Source organism: Pimephales promelas, chromosome 10, assembly GCF_988280905.1.
Source record: "Pimephales promelas chromosome 10, fPimPro1.hap1.1, whole genome shotgun sequence".
Lineage (NCBI taxonomy): Eukaryota > Metazoa > Chordata > Actinopteri > Cypriniformes > Leuciscidae > Pimephales > Pimephales promelas.
The window spans coordinates 16,000,957-16,021,822 of NC_142778.1; the positions used below are offsets into that span (position 1 = coordinate 16,000,957).

The following is a 20,866-nucleotide window of genomic DNA, read 5'->3' on the forward strand; positions in this document are numbered from 1 at the left end:
TGTATAATGTTATGATAATCAATAGACTTTATCATTGTTGCATAATACATAAAATATTATATTTTCTGTCTGATTTTTTTTACCTTCTAGAATGTAACGCCGCTCTCTCTTTCATTAAAAAAATGTTTTTATTTTTATTAAAAAAAGTCATAATTCATGTCTTATTCCAAATTAGGATGTTAAGCTATTAATCTGAATGGGAAAACCATCGAATTGTACTCAATGGCCTTTGTGCCCTGTTATATGGCCTTGGTGCCCCTAAAAAAGAAAAGGTGGAGGCCAAATGGCCTTGCCCCTAAAATTACGTAATTCCCACCCTAGTGTGCACCCAGTTTTACTGACCATGCTGCATGTACTGTATACAACACATGTGTAGCAATTATTAATGTAATAAAATATGCATAATGCAATAACTATGTAATAAGTATTACATTTATTAATGTAAAAAAATGTTCATTATGTTCAATGTAGTGACAGTTGTTCATATAATGTACTAGTTACGCAATGTAATCATAGTTCACAAGGTAATACCAGTACATAATGTACAAGTAAAACAATGTTTACAATGTAATAATTATCTTTCAATATAATACACTTGAGAAAAAATAATTAATTAGGCTTGATTGTGAGCTCAACATTTTCATAACAATTACTTTGTGATTAAGACATAATTTTTAATTGCTTTGATCCAGAAACACATTTTTAAGTTGTATGCACTAAATTAAAAAAATACAGTTTCTGCTTTCTTATTATGTAATTATATAACTTCATTATTCAACATTTACAAATCTTTCTGATAATTTGAGAGAACAAAACTCTATCATAAAATGTACTCTATTCCACTTCTGTCTTGCCCTATGAGGTCAGTGACTATGTTCAAAATCATTCATCCATAATAATTATGTCTATAAAAGTGCAAATACTATATCAGGTCATTGCATTTGTCAGGTGCATTTGAGATCATTCTTTGGGATGCTTTTCTTTCTTTACACACTCCTGGTTATTCATCACCTTCATACTAAGGTGGAAAACACTCTTTGCCGAATGATGGGAGACCCAAAGTACCCTTTGTTTTTCAAGGATGGAGATGTAACTATTGGAGGAATTTTTGCAGTCCACAGAAAAGAAACATTTCCTTCATTTGAGTTTACGCATAAACCTCAACCTCCATCTTGCTCCAGGTTTGTGAAACATTAGAGCAGATAATGTATTTCAATATAAACTGATTAGTAAAAAGAAAAAAAGCTGCATATCTGTAAATTTATATTCAACCGCAAACTACCTATAATGTGTGACATATTATCATATTTGAATATAATCTTTTTTTTTTTTTTTTACTTTCCACTTTAAATATGTTGCTATTTAATGGTTTAATGTTTCCATAGTGTGAATATGAGAGATTTTCGGCTGGCTCAAACCATGATCTTTGCAATTGAGGAGATTAACAGAAGTCAAAGTTTGCTACCAAATATTTCTATTGGCTACATGATTTATGATACGTGTGGTTCAAGACTGTCTACCATGATTGCAACTTTGGGATTAATGAATGGTCAGGAGTTTGCAGAAGGGTACAAGTGCAATGGGAAGTCTCCTTTACATGCTATCATTGGAGAATCTGAGACTTCTGCCACAGTAATTATTTCCAGAACTACAGGACCTTTTAAGATTCCAGTGGTAAAGAGAAATATCAGTAAATGTTTGACATAATCACCATGCTGATGACTTTTTCACAGTTTATTGTTCTTTTGTTTTCAGATAAGTCACTCTGCTTCATGTGAATGTCTCAGTAATAGGAAGGATTACCCCTCATTCTTCAGGACTATTTCTAGTGATTACCACCAGAGCAGAGCACTTGCATCCATAGTCAAGCATTTAGGCTGGACATGGGTGGGAGCTGTGAACAGTGACAATGACTATGGAAACAACGGAATGGCCATATTCCTAAAAACAGCCCAAGAAGAAGGGATTTGTGTGGAGTACTCTGTGAAATTTTACCGAACAGAGCCTGAAAAACTCAATCAAGTGGTACACACTATAGAAAGAGGCACAGCAAAAGTGATTGTTGCATTTGTTTCTTTTGTTGAGATGGGCTTACTTATTGAGCAGTTAAGTATCCAGAAAATTACAGGCCTCCAGATGATTGGTGTGGAGCCATGGATAACTGCAATGACTTACATAACTCCAAATAGTTTTCACACAATGGGAGGGTCATTAGGGTTTGCAGTCAGAAAAATCGATATTGATGGGTTTGCAGAATATGTTATGAAAGAATTCTGGGACACAGCTTTTCCATGCTCAGAGAGTGATGGGAATTATTCTCAATATGAATCAAGTTGCAGCAGATATGAGGATCTTCTTGCATTGAAAAATTACAATGAAGATGTGACTGAACACAGATATTCAAGTAATGTCTACAAAGCAATTTATGCTGTGGCTCATTCACTACACAGACTATTCAAGTGCAAAGAACAAGAAGGTTGTGAGAAAGGCCTGACAATACAACCACAGCAGGTACACGATAAAAGACTGATACATAGAAAGGGAGAAAATGGGAACAATGTGTTAAAATGCCCAAATTCATTTTTATTTTTTTATTTTTTTGGCAAGGTGGTTGAGGCTTTGAAAAGGATACATTTTACCATAAAGACAGGAGATCATGTGTGGTTTGACAAAACTGGTGGTGTAGTGGCTTTGTATGAAGTTGTGAACTGGCAGCAGACATCAAATGGATCATTTGAGTTACAATCAGTGGGATATTATGATGCCTCGCTTCCTCCTAACCAGAATTTAGACCTTAGCATTGAAAAAATAATCTGGGCTGGAGGACAGCTGAAGGTAAATTGCAATAACCTGTTTGTCATTGTTTTTGTTTAGTTTAAGGGAATATAATTAAAAAATTTAAAATGAGCAAAGCATTAATCATCAAAAGGAATGACATTAAAATGTTGAGAAATTGTGGTAAATTTCTAAAACACTTTCAAAGTATTGTTTTGTTCCTGAGAAGTATTTATAATAAGACATTATGCAACTTCCCCCTTGTGTGGATTTGTTCTACAAAGATGTAATATTCTCTTTACAATATTACTGAATGATGTAATTGTGGTGAGCAGGACAAGGCTGAGGGCAGTGAGAGAGCGATGCCCTTGGCCACTTCCTGCTCGCCACAGTAATGTATTCCTTTTTACAATGTATTTTTCTATGTAGAAGCCAAGGTCTGTGTGCAGTGAGAGCTGTCATCCAGGCACTAGGAAGGCTGTACAAAAAGGAAGACCTGTCTGCTGTTATGACTGTATTCCATGTGCAGAAGGAGAAATCAGTAATGAGACAGGTAATTTTCAACCCATCTCACAGTTTCATAGAAAATTGGTTAGTTGTTCTTTTTGTTTTCTTTTTTTAATGTTAAGGATTCTGTTTCTAATCAAAGGAATCCAGAAATGATTATTTTGTCTCTAACTAGTGATCACAACTCCCTTTCCAGATTCAATTAACTGCCAGCAGTGTCCAGGGGAATACTGGTCTAATGCTGAGAAAAATACTTGTGTGCTGAAGGCTGTAGAGTTTCTGTCATTCACAGAAGTTATGGGTATATTGTTAGTCTTTTTCTCACTGTTAGGAGTTGGACTAACTGTGCTGGTGGCCATTCTGTTTTACAGCAAGAAGGACACACCAATAGTAAAGGCCAACAATTCAGAGCTGAGCTTCCTGCTACTTTTCTCATTGACTCTGTGTTTCCTCTGTTCACTTACTTTCATTGGTCGGCCCACTGAGTGGTCCTGTATGTTGCGTCACACAGCGTTTGGGATCACTTTTGTCCTCTGCATCTCCTGTATTCTGGGTAAAACAATAGTGGTATTAATGGCCTTCAAGGCTTCACTTCCAGGAAGTAATGTCATGAAATGGTTTGGACCTGCACAACAACGACTCAGTGTTCTTGCTTTTACACTTATACAGGTTCTAATCTGTGTGCTTTGGCTAATAGTTTCTCCCCCATTTCCGTACAAAAATATGAAATATTATAAGGAAAAGATCATACTTGAGTGCAGTCTGGGTTCCACAATAGGTTTCTGGGCTGTGATGGGTTATATTAGCCTCCTGGCAGTCTTGTGTTTCATTTTAGCTTTTCTGGCTCGCACACTGCCTGATAACTTTAATGAAGCCAAATACATCACATTTAGTATGCTCATATTTTGTGCTGTATGGCTTACATTTATTCCAGCTTATGTCAGTTCTCCTGGAAAATTTACTGTAGCTGTGGAGATATTTGCCATTTTATCATCAAGCTTTGGTTTATTATTCTGCATTTTTGCACCTAAATGTTATATCATACTCCTTAAGCCAGAACAAAATACAAAGCAACATGTGATGGGAAAAACACCATCTAAATCCGTAGACCTAAAACCCTTCTGATAATTTAAAGCAACATTTCTATTAACATGGAAGGGGGACCTCAAGAAAGTGTGTGGGTTTTGGGAGAGGTCAAGCTGAAGTGACTGAAGCAAAACAAAAATGTCTCAGGTCTATAACATTGAACTGTCATATGTAGCAACCTGAAAAACACAAACAAATAACCCTTTAAATAAACCCCAACTGAAAGATGCACTATAATAAGTCTCATTTATATTGTTTATATCTCATTTAAATGTTTTTTAAACAAAAGGAAAATGAACAAAACATCATGCAACTAACTGTTGAATGGGGTGTATTTGTTAAATTTGTATTTAATTTTTGCTTAATAAAGTATGATGTAAATAGTAATATATTAATATATCACTTATTCATGTAAAATTAGGTAAACCATATTTTAAAAAGGGAAATAGTTAACTGAAAAAAAGTGTTGAATTTAAATGATTTAACGGGGTGGTATAATGCCCTTTTCACAAGATGGAAAATAAGTAGGGGTTAACGATTCATCTACTACATCGATGTATCGATTTATATTCAAATGATCCAACTACATCGATCTGTGCTCTGCTAGTCGATCTAAGATCTGCATATATCGATCTAAAATCGTTTTAAAAGTTGATCAATCGATTGTATCGATACTAGGAAATAACGCATTGAATTTAAGCACATCAGACTTTATATGGCTGTTTTTTTTCATTGAACTTTAGTTTTAATGACACAGGCGTTAAACGTTACTCGATTCAGTCTGCCTATCTGTGACGTTATCGCCACGCACCAGCAGCAGCGCAAAGACATAGCATGGCGAATGACAAGGAGAAGCCGACGAGCGAGAAATGACCAGTGTGTGAAAACACATTGGCTTTTGTAAAGACGGAGATGTTCTAAATGAGTCACATGTTGTTTGTAGGACATGTAAAGGTCAATAACAGGAATCTAGGAAACGTCTCGGTTACGTATGTAACCCTCGTTCCCTGAGTAGGGAACGGAGACGTGACGTCAGAAGTGACGGAGATTGGGGGTTTCGCATAGAAAGCCAATCCTCTTCGAGTATTTAAACACGAGCCAATGGCATGCAATGCCTTGGGGCTGCGGAAATTTGCATAGCGTACTCCGCCCTACTCCGTGAGTATAAAAGGAGGAAGTGAACGCAACCGCAGTATGTCTTCGCTGAGGAGCCAAGACTGAACTCGGCATCTACCCAGCGATACAGCAGAAGTGGCAGGGAGACGTAACGTCTCCGTTCCCTACTCAGGGAACGAGGGTTACATACGTAACCGAGACGTTCCCTTTCGTAGTCACTTCGAGTTACGTCAGAAGTGACGGAGATTGGGGGTCTGTGCCATCACGCCAACTTCAGGCTGTCTTCCAGTGCCCTGCGAAAGTCTGAACCCCCGAGCCTTACCTGTTTTCCTTAGGGGATCCGACTTAGACACAGGATTACCAAGGTACACTGGGAAACATATCCCGAAGGGGACATGCTACCAGCTGCCTACCGAAGGGAGGACTTACGAATACACATATGGCCACATAGGAACACATATGGAATCACTGGAGCACCAACCGCAGGTGGCTACTAATTTCAGCTCCAGGGGTGGCAGATGGCTTGCCAAGGGAAGACACATGCTCAGAGAGGCTTACAGTGGATAATACACATGAGACGGTTACAAGGGGGAACCGTACGCATGGAGGCACCTAGCCAGCATCCAGAGCCACAGCAGTGGTGCCCGCATCGTCGGTGCTGGAGGACTCAAGGCTTCAATGGAAGAACTGAGGAAATATCGCACTTATCCAGTCCGGGGAGTGGAGTGGCGAGCAAGCGAAGACACCTGAGCGGATCCAGAACTGGCCGAAACGAGTACGTGAGAGGATACCGGCTCAATTCGCAGATTATAGAATCTGGCGAAGGTGTAGGGTGTCGCCCAGCCTGCAGCTCTGCAGATGTCTGTTAGCGAGGCGCCGTGCGCTAAAGCCCAAGAGGAGGCCACACTCCGAGTGGAATGGGCCGTCACACCAAGGGGGCACGGAAGGCCTTGCTGCTGGTAAGACAAAGCAATGGCATCCACTATCCAGTGGGACAGCCGTTGCTTTGAGAGAGCCCTTCCCTTCTGGCTCCCCCCATGACAGACAAAGAGCTGGTCTGAGGTCCTGAAACACTGTGTTCTGTCGACATAGGTGCGGAGAGCACGTACCGGACAGAGCAGTGCCAAGGCTGGGTCTGCCTCCTCCAGGGGCAGCGCTTGCAGGTTCACCACCAGGTCCCGGAGGGGAGTGGTAGGAACCTTGGGCATATATCCAGGCCGGGGTCTCAGGAATACGTGAGAGTAAGCCGGCCCGAACTCCAGGCACACTTCGTCAACAGAGAGTGCGAGCAGGTCCCTTACTCTCCTGATGGAGACCAACGCAATCAGGAGTGCTGTCACATAGGACAGGGCAAAAACTCTACCGACTGCAAAGGCTCCAGGGGAGGCCTCTGCAGAGCACCCAGGTCTACTGAGAGGTCCCCAGAGGGCAGGAGGGGAGGGAGGCGGATTTAGCCCCCTCGCTCCCCTCAGGAACCTGATGACCAGGTCATGCTTCCCATAGACTTACCTTTCACTGCATCCTGAGACGCGGCAATGGCCGCGACATAAATCCAAAGGGTGGAGGGCGACAGCCTACGCTCCAACCCCTCTTGCAGGAAGGAAGCACGACTCCGATCGAACATCTCCGGGGGTCTTCTCAGCGAGAAGAACACCAATTGACGAAGAGGTTCCACTTCAACGCATAAAGGTGTCTCGTGGACGACGCTCTTGCGGAAGTGATGGTTGCCGCCACCGCAGGTGGCAGCGAACTCAAACCTGCCTCGTCCCGTCCTGGAGCCACACGTGCAGCCTCCAAGATCGGGACAAGGGTGCCACAGAGTGCCCCGTCTCTGAGAGAGTAGGTCCGGTCTCAGAGGAATAGGCCAAGGAGGTGCTGTCGCGAGGAGCATGAGTTCGGGAACCACGTCTTGGTGGGCCAGTAGGGGTCTACCAGCAAGACCTGCTCCTCGTCCTCCTTGATCTTGCACAACACCCGTGCAAGGAGGCTCACTGGGGGAACGCACACTTGCGTGGGCCCCGTGGCCAGCTGTGCGCCAGCGCATCCGAGCCGAGAGTGCCCCAGGTCAGAGAAAAAACTGGGCGCAGTGGGACGAGTCCCGAGAGGCGAACAGGTCTATCTGTGCCTCCCCGAACTGGTCCCAATCAGCTGGACCGACTGGGGATGGAGTCGCCATTCGCCGGAGATGGGACGGGCCCGGGACAGCTCGACGGCTGCCCGGTTCCGGTCTCCAGGAATGTAACTGCACGAAGGGACCTCAGGTGCTTCTGACTCCATATCAAGAGGTGGCGGGCGAGCTGCGACAACCGGCGCGAGCGTAGACCCCCCCTGGTGGTAGATGTACGCTACTGCCGTAGTGTTGTCTGAGCGGACAAGCACATGCTGGCCCTTGAGCACGCTCGGAAGCGGTGCCGGGCGAGCCGTACTGCCAACAGCTCGAGGCAATTGATGTGCATGAGGCGCTGGGCTCCTGTCCAGGAACCGGCGGCTGCATGCCCATTGCACATGGCACCCCAACCCGTGGTAGACGCATCCGTGGAGACAACGAGATGCCTGGAAACTCGCTGAATAGGGACCCCTGCCCGTAAAAAGCTGAGGTTCGACCACGGGAAGAAGGTTCGGCGGCACGTCGGAGTCACTGGAACTCGGAGCGAGCCGCGATGCCATGCCCACCTCGGGACTCGATCGCGAAGCCACAGCTGAAGCGGTCTCATATGAAGCAAACCGAGCGGCGTACCGCGGATGCCATATGCCCCAGGAGCCTCTGAAATAGTTTCAGTGGAACCGCACTCTTGCCCTCGAACTGTCGAAGACAAGCCAGCAGTGAGTGCGCGCGCTCGTCGAGAGCTGCGCGGACATGGCGACCGAGTCTATCTCCATGCCGAGAAAAGAGATCCCCTGCACGGGGCAAAGTTGCTCTTTTCCCGGTTGACCCGAAGGCCCAGACGGGCTTGGTGCCGTAGCACCAGGTCTCTGTGTTCGCAAACCCGAGCTCGAGAGTGTGCTAGTATCAGCCAGTCGTCGAGATAATTCAGGGTGCGAACCCCGTGTTCGCGAAGGGGAACAAGGGCTGCCTCGACGATCTTCGTGAAGACGCGAGGGGACAGAGCTAACCCGACTGGGAGAACGGCGTACTGGTATGCCTGGCCCTCGAAGGCAAACCGAAGAAACGGTCTGTGTCGAGGGAGAATGGAGACATGGAAGTACGCGTCCTTCAGGTCGATCGCTGCAAACCAATCCTGATACCGAACACATTCGAAAATGCGTTTGGCCGTGAGCATTTTGAACGGTAGTCGATGGAGAGAACGGTTCAAAATGCGCAGGTCCAGGATCGGTCGTAACCCACCGGTCTTTTTTGGGGACAATGAAGTAGGGGCTGTAAGCCCGGACCTCACCTCGGCTGGAGGGACCGTCTCGATTGCACCCTTCGCCAGCAGGGTCGCAATCTCCGCTCTCAAGACTGGGGCATTGCCACCAACCATCGCGGAGCGAACTCCCCTGAAGCGGGGAAGAGACCGTGCGAACTGAACCGCGTAGCCGAATCTGATCGTTCTGATGACCCAGTGGGATACCCGGGAAGCGCTAGCTAGGCTTCCAGGAAGTGAGCCAACGGGGTCATGCGAACCACAGACGTCCCCCCGGAGGGGCAGCGAGGCGGGTCGACCGGCATGCGTGCAGGAGTTACCCCGTCCGGATGCACCGTCGAAACCCGCTCCCCGACAGAAGAGACCAGGGAAGGCAGAGCGTTCCACGGGGGTCTGTTCTGCCGGGGGTCTGGCGACAGAGGGGGAAGGGATTGGCGTAGCCCGGGGACAACACACGCACCCTTCCGCGCCCTCCGAGACAGAGAGGAATGAACGGGGCGACGCAATGGCCGTCGTGCGCGCTCATGCCAGTCTGTGTGCTCCATGACAGTGTCAGCTTTTCCTCAACCAGCTCAGGGAGCTAGCTAGAACAAAAGATTCTCCACCGGCCCTCCACCGGGGAAGGAGGGGCCCTGCCACCGCCTCCTGAGAAAAACCATGACACTATCACTGAGCGGCCCGCCTCAGGAACATCGCTTCGCCTGGCGTTTAGCGGGGCACACGGCCTGAGGGGGGGGGGGGGGCGCTTACCTGTGGCCTCCTCCGCGACGCGAACCGGCTGAAGGCTGCTGCTGGGGCCGCGTGGGAGGGAAGGGAGCCGCAGGGGGGCGTCCTTGGCGGCGAGCTGGCGGAGGCGTCCGAGCCGACGGCTGGTTGTAGGCAGCAGCTGGCCGTCGGGGCAGAGAAACCGCCTTCGTCTGCTCCTAGGCGGTCGAGAAGTGCTGGGCAAAGTCCTGGACCGCACCGCCGAACATATGATGCTCCTGGACCACAGCGGTGGGCATCACCTGACCAAGGGAGCGAGCGACCGCCTCCGTGACCCGTTTAAGGACAAGGTAGGCGGTAGGCTCGCAGCTCGCTTGGTCCGTCACCTCCTCGTGCACATTCCTGAGCAGCTAGCTTTGTAGGTGCTCATCATATGCAGGGCGGAGGCTGCCTGTCCCGCCGCTCTACAGAATCGCGCCGCCATAGACGACGAGAACCCATAGGCTTTGGAGGGGCATCTGAGAGCAACCGCCGGTTGACCGGGGGAGCCCCAGCGTACCCACAGACAGCCGCATCGCCGAGGGGAGGAAGGGCGGGGAACTAAAGCACGCCTTTTTTTTTTTTTTAATTATTTATTTATTTATTTTTTTAGTGCGTGTCAGTTCCGCCTGCAACTCGGGGAAAAAAGGAAATTGGGGTTGGCCGTGGCCGTAAGGCGGCAGCGTACCCAAAAACCAATTATTCAGCCGCGAGAGATCGGGATGGGGCGGAGTTCCACCCCCACCCGATGCTCACGGACGCCCGAGATAGCACGGCCCTCATCGCGGGATCAGACACGGCGGCGCTGACGCTCCCGAGGGAGGCAACGCGGCCGCATCCTCACTTCCCGAGGAATCAAGCCCGCCTAGTGATGCTGTGATCGACATCGCATCATCATCTGGAGCGCTGCCCGAAGCAGCCGGTGCCACCGAAGAAGCAACCGACTGAATCGAACTAACGCTCGCTGGCTCTCGCACTGAGGCGGGAGGTGTGGCCCGAGGAATCGTCGGGGCTTTGTCCCACACCATCACCGTAAAATCACCAGGTCCCCGGGTCGACGGGCCCCCTATGGAGGAAACCGATCGAGCGGGGGGGACCGGGACTCTCACTCAAGTGAGATCATTGAGTCTCGACCTCAGTGTAGAGATGGTCATGTTCCCACAGAAGGAACATGAGTCATCCACGAACGCTGCTGCTGCATGCTGAAATGCCCAGGCATACAAAGCAGCGATCGTGACCATCAGATGACGACAGAAATCAACCACACCCAGAAGAACACGGGCGAACCGTCTTTAAAAAGACGTGCGCGTGCAGCTCTTTCAATGAGAGGAGGAAATTCACTCTTTCAGCGCTGAAGCGACCAGGGAGAAGCGCAAAGTCTGGCAGACCACTGCTCAGATCGCAGGCGATGCAGAATCTCGCTGGGTACCGCCGTCACACCAACACTGAAGAGAACGCTCGTCTCGAAGAGTCTTGAACAGTGCTTTCAGGAGTGAAGAGGTTCTCTTGGCTCCGAAGCGAAAACATACTGCGGTTGCGTTCACTTCCTCCTTTTATACTCACGGAGTAGGGCGGAGTACGCTATGCAAATTTCCGCAGCCCCAAGGCATTGCATGCCATTGGCTCGTGTTTAAATACTCGAAGAGGATTGGCTTTCTATGCGAAACCCCCAATCTCCGTCACTTCTGACGTAACTCGAAGTGACTACGAAAGGGAACTTTACCTTCACTGCAGTGTTTATTTCGTCGACGAAGATGATGATGAAAATTATTTGCCGACATTTTTTCACGGATGAAAACGAGACGATAACTAAATAAAACCTAGGTTCATTCAAATAAATGTGTCTACTTGAAAGAATAAAAGAATGATGTATGCAAGTATTTATAAAGAATGCATATATCATTCATTGAAAAGAAGACTGTGTTCTACTTTAGGAAAAGTGGTTTTATTTAATTCTAAGCTATTTTTCAAGTCACAGTTGTTAAATCTGTATCTGTATTGCATGTTCAAACTTAAAAATCATTAATATTTCATAGATGGTTCATAGATGTTTTCTCTGGGAATACTGTATATGGGTTTGGAAATTTTAGAGAAATTCTAAATTAACCAGGTTAATAATATTAATAACCTAATAATAAATAAATCATTTCAGGTATTTATTTCAGTCACATTGGTTGAATTTTTGGCTAAAAAATTACTGAAGCGATTTCAAGTCACTGAATTGTTTCGGATCGTATCGTTCTAAATGAACCAACATCGTCCTTGAATCGTATCGACAACCACGAATCGTGATACGAATCGAATCGTTGTTAAAACGAATCGTTACACCCCTAAAAATAAGTCTCTGATGTCCCTAGAATGTGTCCCTAGAATGTGTTTCATTTTTGGGTGAACCATATCATTATAGAAAGTCAAGTCAAGTCGCCTTTATTTATTTGGCGCTTTTACCAATATAGATTGTATCAAAGCAGCTTTACAGTGATAACATGAAAATAATGAGCCCGTTCTCATCCCAAAGCGCCATATAGGACGCTTTTGCAAAAGCGTAAATATCCAACGCACATGGCACCCTTTAACGTGAAATGAGACGCATATATATTTGGGCAGAAGGCGCCCCCTAGTGGTCTAACCCTTACCCTACACCATACCTAAACTTAACCATTAACCGAAGCGTCTCATTAGACGTTAAAGGGTGCCATGTGCGTTGGATATTTACGCTTTTGCAAAAGCGTCCTATATGGCGCTTTGGGATGAGAATGCGTTGAAATAAAACAACAAGTATTGTTGTATATCAAATGTCCCCAACTAAATAAGCCAAAAAGCCAGGGCAATAGGCTCAGTCGGGGGCCAACCCAGGGCCAACTCTCATCTGGCCACCCTGGTGAAAAATAAATATGTTAAGTATATTAAATCTTAGCATACTTGAGCATACTTAAAGCCAGACTAATCATCAGTATACTTCAAGTTTGTTCATGATTATTTAACTTGAAGCATGCTATTTTGGAACAACTAATTTTGTACTTAATATATTTTAGTTGTAATTAGGGATGGGACGATAACCGGTTTCGCGATAAACCACGATAAAATATACTGACGGTTAGTATTATCGTTTAAAATGTAATTATCATTAAAACCGTGTTTGATTATCGCGATTAATAATAATATAATAACTGCACGCAATGTTTACTATTCGAGAAGGAATGGCGAAAGGCAGTGACCGTGATTCAGCCTTTTAAGAGGACCAAATCTGGAGTGTGGTCATAGTTAGGCTTTTACAAAAGTCCTGAGGGAAACTTTATCGAGGATAGTCACCCTGTCTGCAGACCAAAAAGTCACAGTCCAAAAGAAACACTTAAAATCTGCCGAGTCGTCTTCTTGTGTAACCATCACCCGCTGTTGTATAGCGAACACAAGGCAAGTTAACTTTGACTTCAATACCGAAACTAGGTCTGGGAAACAATTGGCCACGAAATGTTGTTTTGAGTTGAAACATTTTATGTCACTCACTTGAAATAGATGTGAAGCTTCCACGAAGAAAATTTTGCAGCAAGTGTCTTTGAGCCGACGAACGATCGTCTTCAAAAAAGATTATTATTAAGAGTGACGTTTTAAGGGATAGCAATGTATAGATGCATAACGTATTACACCGATTTTATTTTTACCACATAATTACGGGGACATATTGAATTGATAATGAGTTCAGCTAATGTTTTAAATCTTACCCGTTTATGAATTCATTTAGTAAAACAATCGTCCAGACAAGATGATCACACCGATATTATCAAACTCTGTAAACAATAAATCAACTCTGATTTCATTTTCACAACAATCAAAAACTGGAGACGCAAGACGGCCGGCAAGTTGTATTTGAATTAAACGAGCGTGTGTCCGCTGTGATATTGATGTGCGCGGTGTGTGTAATAATGCGTTGCTATTGACGACGGGCATTATAAAGAAGGAAATGCCATAGAATAGAATCTTGCTTAAAAAAAAAAACTGCATAGAGCTGCTTGTTTATTTGTTGTTTGTTGATTTTCATTCATAAAACTTGTTGAAATGTTTTCAGTGTGAGCATCAGTTCTTTTTGAACACTTTATATTTATATTTTATATTTTTACACTATATATTTTGAACACTTTATATCTAAATTTAAGAAAACCGTGATAATATTGATAATCGCGATAATTGTGGACACTATAATCGTGATATGAAATTTTCATACCGTCCCATCCCTAGTTGTAATTTAATTGTAGAAAAGCACAATTTGAAGTGTACTTAGAGTACTTTTACGTGCTAAAGTGGAACCACTTCAAGTATACTTTGTATACTTGAAGTGGTTCCACTTTTTAGTATACTTTGTATACTTGAAGTATATGGCTGTATGTACTAATATACATGCTTGATTAATAAGCATTAAGTGTACCATATCTGTGTTCGAAGTACATTTAAAATGCACTTTGAATGTCGTACAAATATACAAGCATTATACTTTCAAAATAATATTATTGTGATCAGGGGTGCAACTACCCAGTTTCAAAGGGGTATGCAGCAACAATTTTAGCGCCCCCCCCCCCCCCCCCCAAAAAAAAAAAAATAAATAAATAAATAAATAAATGTAATGTAAGTGTGCTATGTAATAACTGAGTAGGAAGAAATGAGAGCTAACAGAAAAAAATAAGTGCAAAATTGTCGTTTATTAACACAATTGTGTTCATGCGACGAACAACCGTATAAGTCCAAAAAAACAAAAATTGAGATAACCATGTGATTTGAATGTGTGTGCGTCACTTTGTATACAGAATCACTTTGGGGGGGTGTTCGCGCGACCAAAACTCTGTATTTTAAATTTTAAAATAGTCTCACGCGGAAGAACCGTTTATGTCCACTAACGAAAAATGGAGACGCCGGTTGTTTTCATGTCCGCTGCGGACATTAAAAGGCAAAACCTCGGCAAAAAAAGGAGAACGAACATGAATGAATGGAAGGACAGAGCGAGGAAGTCTTTGAGGGACGCTGGGAAACCATACGTGAACCGGAGAGGAGAGCAAAAACGAGGAAAAGATCCACCGAAAGAGGTGAGTGAAAGAACCGTATACAAAGTATCTACCTAACTTTAGCGGTGACAGAGGGGCGTGTAGGCTACTGGGCGTCATCTACAGTTCATTTAGCTCACTCTGTTTAACTGATCAAGTCATGAATGGGTCGAAATGAATGCTGTAGGCTACTCCTTATAACCAGGGATAAATTAATCGCAACGTTTTAGCTGCGTTTGATGTCCCTAATGTTAGATAGCCAGATATTGTTAGCTGGCTAGCCAGTTACTTTGTAACGTAACTTTAGCTGGTCACAGCCAGGTAACTGGGCGTCTAACGTTACTAATGTTCATACATCTCAGACTGTTTAGCGAATCAAGTCATGAATGGGTGACTTAAAATGAAATGAAATCGAAATGAAAGCTGAGAAAATTAGAATTTGATTGCTTTATGTTTTCACTGAAATCGGTAAAAAAAAAAAATGTAACTGACATGTTTAAAATATTTTGATATCATTTTTGAATCCCCTGTTACCATTAATGTAACACTCTGTTTTGTAATATTGTATGCTATGCTTTGTTTGTTTGTTACTTGTTATTAAATAATAAAAAAAATGTAATAATAAAATAATGCATTTACACATTACACATGTAAGCTGTTCTAGTTAGTAAACCTTAACAGCTGCTAAGAGCTCTAGTGTTCTAAAGCTAAAAAACAGTAATATGATTTTGTTTCTGTTAAGGGCAAGATGTGCAAGGAGACGTGTCCCAGGCAGTGTTCAAGCCTAACAGAACAAAGAAAAATGCAGCTCTTCACAGAGTTTTATGCTGTCTCTTATGAGAGGCAGCAGGCTATCATTCTCTCTGGTTTGGAGCAGGTAGGCTAACTTAAGCAATTCATAACCATATCATGTCAACTGTATGCAATGCATTATAATGTTGGCCCATGAAATAACCAGTGAATTGAATATTACTGTATACCTTAAATTCACTAAGACTGCACATGTGCCTGATCACTGTAAATGTTACATTTTGTGAGGATGGATGAATGATGATCGGCATCAAGTAGGCCACCAAGTGCATTGCAGACCACAGCGCTTTGGTGCCCTAAAAGGCATACACATGGCTTATTCATTATCCTTACCAAAGCCTACTCACATACTTAAAGGGATACCTCCACGTTTTCCCTATTTAAATACACTTACACGAGTAGTGTAACACGACCTAGGACGGTGACACAAAATAAAACGTTGCGCTTTTCTAAGTGTGTAAAGTGCATAACTATATTGTATGGCGGAATACCACAGCAAGTGCTTGTGAGAAATTCGACTCGACGCATATATATCCCCCAGGGATAATATCATCACTCTGGAGAGGACTTTTCATGAGTGATGATATTACTACGCCGAGTCAAAGTGCTGGTGGAGGTGTTTGGACCACGTTAATATAGTTAAGGGAATAACAGTTTAATATGAAAAACCGGTGGAGTATCCCTTTAATGACCTTAATTTGACAGCTCTACATGACGGCTAGCCTGCTACGCTATGGTAAATGTATTTTTACTTCATGTCTTTTTACTTCTAGCACAAGGTGAGTCGCAGACGACCACGTGGGCCTGACACTGAGATTACTGAGAGGAAGTACACCTTCAAGTACCATGTGCAACAAGGAGGCCAAAGACTTGCTGTTTGTAAGCTCACATTTATGTCAGTCTTTCAACTGACCAACAGTCGCCTACAGGCAAGTTTTATATAGCTTAGTGTTTTACTTTTGTTAATTTTTTATTATGCATTAATTAGATACATTGTCCATAACATATTTATTTAAAGTTACTTATCTTTGAAAAGGTTATTCAAGAAAAGTTAGGCAGTCAGTCAGAGTCAGAGGGAACAGAGCAGGTAGCTAAAGTCAGGTCTCCATTAGAGGACTTCAGAGGGAAACATAAGAACAGGTGAGTAAAAAAAAAAATCATGAAGGACCTCATGCTCTCGTCCTCATATTTTTTTTAAAGCTGCACCATTGTCAGCATCTGTTGCCTTACAACATTCCCTGGTCTAATGGTACACTGGCATTATAGGGTGTCGGGTGCCTTGCCACCTTATAACGCCAGCGTGCACGTACCGTAGTGGTTAGGATTCAGCTCACTGTTGTTGCCCAGTCAGGAAACAAATTTTTGCACTTTGAGATTGATATCAGAGGCAAAGTGCTATGCAAATGTAATGTATGATTAATTTTTGTATCTTTACAGCATGTGGATTTTTTAGGGATACTTTAGATCTGGAAAGATTAATGTGTATTTAAAATGGGTCATTTATGTAGTAGAAATGTGAAATTATGTTTGAATTTGCAGCTTTCTATTTTTGATTTAAGGGGATGAAAGACAACAACTCCCAAATTGCAATGCGAAAAAACATACATCAATCGATCACATATTTAGCAATCACACAAACTCTACATTCAGATTCACAAATCGTAATAAATTCAGTTTGATTGAAACAAAAGGTGTGCATGTAAACAATGACGATTTTTGCTTCATCAGAGGATTTTTTCCAGACAAAAAATACATAAATCTCTCATCTCAGGGGTATATGAGGGAGGAAAGCATGGTAATTCAAAATACTAAAAAGAATTCGGTTATCTAATGATCCAAAGCTTAATGCTAAATCCTGAAATATCGCTTTAATGACTATGTGAAAAACAATATCCTGTAGTTTAGAGGAAAGTTAAGAATTATGCATTTATTGTCACAGAAACAATGTAATTGTGCAAAACAGACCAGCATAGTTTATTATATTTCCCTTGTTCATGAGTTGTGTTTATTTTTTAGGCCTCATAGCATTCATCCTGCAGTGAGAGAGGGGATAAGAGAGCATATTTTGAGCTTCCCACGCCAACCGAACCACTACTCACGAATGAAGGGAGATGTGGAGAGGGAATACCTGAGCCCTGATTTAAACCTGCTCCGCATGTTCCGCCTGTACAAGGAAAAGAATCCAACATCCACTGCAAAGTTCTGGCTCTATAGGGACATCTTCAAGCAGCAGAACCTCAGTTTTGGGCAGCCAAGAAGTGACACTTGTGCTAAATGTGATGCCCTGTTCTCAAAATTAACAGCTGCTACATCAGATGGAGAAAGGTTGAAGATTGCAGCCGAGAGTGAGCTTCACCACCGGAAAGCTGAAAAAGCGTACACACAGTTGCAGGCTGACACAGAGTGGGCCAAAGCCAATGATGACTGCCATGTCATTTGTATCGACATGCAGGGGGTAGTGTTCACACCAAACCTGACACACTCCAACGTGTACTATCAACGACAGCTGGCCAACTACAACCTCTGTATCCAGGAGATGGGCACTGACGATCCTCCTACAATGTGCCTTTGGCATGAGGGCATCGCTCACAGAGGTTCCATCGAGGTGGCAAGCTGCCTTTTAAAGTGGGCAGAAACCTCTTTCACCCCCCTAGTCCAGGCAAAGGAACGGAAGCTCATCGTCTATAGTGACCGATGCTGTGGGCAAAACAATAACTGGCGAGTGCTAAACCTGATGGCCCTGCTCGTATCTAGAGGCTACTTCAGTCAGATAGAGCAGAAGTTCATGGTGTCTGGTCACTCCTTCCTTCCCTGTGACCGTTCCTTTGCCACGTTGGACAAGAGGCGCAAGGTATCCACACTCCACACCCCCAGCGATGTAGCCGAGATGATCCGTGGAGCCAGGCAGCAGCATCCATTTAAAGTCATTGAAATGAAATGTGCAGACTTCAGGCAGCTCCCTGATGCAACATTAAAGCGTCCACCTGGCTTCCTAATTACATCCATGATGTGGTTGAAAGTGACAGGTAAAAAACTAAAGTTTTTCTGAGATTAACAGTGTTGGGGATATGTGCATGAAAGAAGAATCTTTAGTGAATTTCTTGTTGAATCATGATTTCAGCTGCTGATCCATGGTGTGTCCAGACAAAAGAGAGCCACAGCATCTACGAGGGATGGAAGACCTGGCTGATCACCAAACAGAGGAAGAATCATCCACCTCCAGCTCCCTTGTTCTCCACCACGTATGCTCGTGCTTACGAGGACCCTCTGCCCATCAAGAAGGAGAAGCACCGTGACCTAATGAAAATGCTTGCCTACATGCCAGTGGGGGCCCAAGCATTTTATGAGGCATTAGAATGTGAAGAGTAGTCTGGGATGTGTTGTGCAGGGTAAGGTGGGTGTGGCGAACAGGACGAGTGATGTGAGAGAACGATGCAAGGCCAGTGGTGCGAGTGTTAATGAACGTCACCTGTGAGACGCACCGGTCTCGCATCTCTCAACGTTGTCACTCCTCCTTTATGCTTCCGCTCCTCCGTGAGAGATGCGAGACCAGTGCATCTCACAGATGTCACTCATTAACATTCGCACCACCGGCCTTGCACCGTTCTCTCACGGCCCTCTGCCTCATTCTATTCGCCACAGTGGGGTATATTGTGTATAATGTGTAAAAGTAATCATAATAGTAGCTTATCTTGTATGTCTTATCTTATGTTGTATAATAGGAATATATAGGTATTTATTTGTTTATTAAATGAATGAATGGGCTGATTATTTCTGAAATGTATTCTAAAAGTTAAAAGGAACAAAAAAGCAAGATGTATATAGTAAACTTGCATATACTGTAACATAGCATGGAATATTGATAATGTATTGTAAATATGTATTGTTTACCATTATTACTGTTGTTTATTGTTTGTATGTATTGTTGATTGTATGTATGGTTTATTGTTTGTACTGACGTTTATTTTATGTGCTATGAGTAGGCCTATGTATTGGTTCATTGTTTGTACTGTATTGTCCGTATTTTTGTTCTGTGATTTACGTTGACAAAAAATAAAAGAAATTGAAAGAAAGAAATGCTTAATATTTTCTTTAAGGTTCTGTTACTGTATTAAATCTAAGTTAAAGGAATCAAATCTCCAGTGGTTTAAAGTGATATGATGAATTGGACTTATACTGTTCTTCCACATTAACTGGACATATACTGTTCTTCCACATTTCAGAAATGTAAACTACTCTAACTTTTTATTTTTATGATTGATACTAAAAAATCTTATCTCATTAGAATTGTGAAGCTTTTGTTGTCTATCTTCAAGTTAAAAAATAATAATAATATAATATTCAGAGTCCAAATTTAAAAAAAACGTTATTATTCAAAATGTGAAAAAATGGACTTATATGGTTCTTCGTCTCAAGCCCTCAATTAAACTATAGCTACTCCACCTTGATGAACCCCCCCTAAGAAAACTAAGCTCCATTGTAACAGCAATACCAGTGTTTCTCACAGGATTTTAGGTAAAACTGTGGTAGGTGGACCTCTGTTTCTCTAGGGGGGTTCGGGGGCATGCTCCCCCGTAAGAAAATTGTGTGTTCTGTAATGTTAAATTCAGCAGTCTGGTGCACTTTGAGAGTTCAAAATTAAAAGCTCCAACCCATTTTCAGGGTGCAAATTAAACAGAGAAAAATTTGAACCTCTTTTAGTTAGTGTCTGTCTACATTACACTACTACATAATAATAGTTATAATATTAATCCCATGATAGTAATTGCCATTAAGGCTATTGTAAAACAAATGCACAGAAAAATAAAGGAAACTTTCATAATTAGTTTTGCACTAATTTCTATACTTGAAAGATACTTGCGCATAATGACATATTTCATGGGCCAGTGTGTCAGAAAAAAAAACTAAAGCTGACTTTTTTGACCAATGCATTACACCAGCACAGCGCCGCCAATTAAGCAAAAAACAAAACAAACAACAAACAAACAAATGGGCCGCCGATGTATGAGTTTTGTAGGCCGTTAAGACAAATAAATTAAAAAAGGAAAAGCACGTCGGCCCAGCGGGAATCTCCCGGTAGTCCCGATGGCCACCGAGATATATGCCTGGATGTCACATTTTAAATCCTACCTGTTGGCTTTCAGCAATGCATGCAGTTATTTAGCTGCTGTTGCATCAATTGACATGCCATCTCCTTTTCTCTCTTTCTTTTTCTATTTTTAGCCCCACAGCATTTTGTTTTATCCATCCTTTTCGACGACAACTAACTACTCGTACCTGCTCGCTCAGAGCTCACGGCGCCCCCGCCCGCTCGCGATATTACCCGCCCCCCTTCTCCATGAGTGCGCCTACTCTAGCCTGGCTGTTAGTCCTCTAAAATGTTATATAACATTGAAGGAATGCAGAAATGATTTAGAAACGGACAACGGC

The 20,866-nt window shown here is 43.4% G+C and overlaps 3 protein-coding genes across 3 annotated transcripts; all 3 read left to right on the forward strand.

The window, feature by feature from the left end:
* Nucleotides 1–972: 972 nt before the first annotated feature.
* Nucleotides 973–4,407, forward strand: LOC120485969 (extracellular calcium-sensing receptor). The gene is made up of 6 exons (XM_039681805.2): nt 973–1,181; nt 1,386–1,674; nt 1,756–2,511; nt 2,608–2,835; nt 3,205–3,328; nt 3,479–4,407. The coding sequence occupies exons 1-6, from the start codon at nt 973–975 to the stop codon at nt 4,405–4,407; spliced, it is 2,535 nt and encodes an 844-aa protein (XP_039537739.2).
* A 9,893-nt stretch (nt 4,408–14,300) lies between these two features.
* LOC120487508 (uncharacterized) lies at nt 14,301–17,048 on the forward strand. Its single transcript, XM_089135422.1, has 3 exons — nt 14,301–14,668; nt 15,369–15,503; nt 16,210–17,048. The coding sequence occupies exons 1-3, from the start codon at nt 14,489–14,491 to the stop codon at nt 16,378–16,380; spliced, it is 486 nt and encodes a 161-aa protein (XP_088991548.1). The 5' UTR covers nt 14,301–14,488; the 3' UTR covers nt 16,381–17,048.
* Nucleotides 17,049–17,050: 2 nt separating this feature from the next.
* Nucleotides 17,051–19,771, forward strand: LOC148977354 (uncharacterized). Its single transcript, XM_089135421.1, has 2 exons — nt 17,051–18,462; nt 18,558–19,771. The coding sequence occupies exons 1-2, from the start codon at nt 17,358–17,360 to the stop codon at nt 18,803–18,805; spliced, it is 1,353 nt and encodes a 450-aa protein (XP_088991547.1). The 5' UTR covers nt 17,051–17,357; the 3' UTR covers nt 18,806–19,771.
* Nucleotides 19,772–20,866: the final 1,095 nt, after the last annotated feature.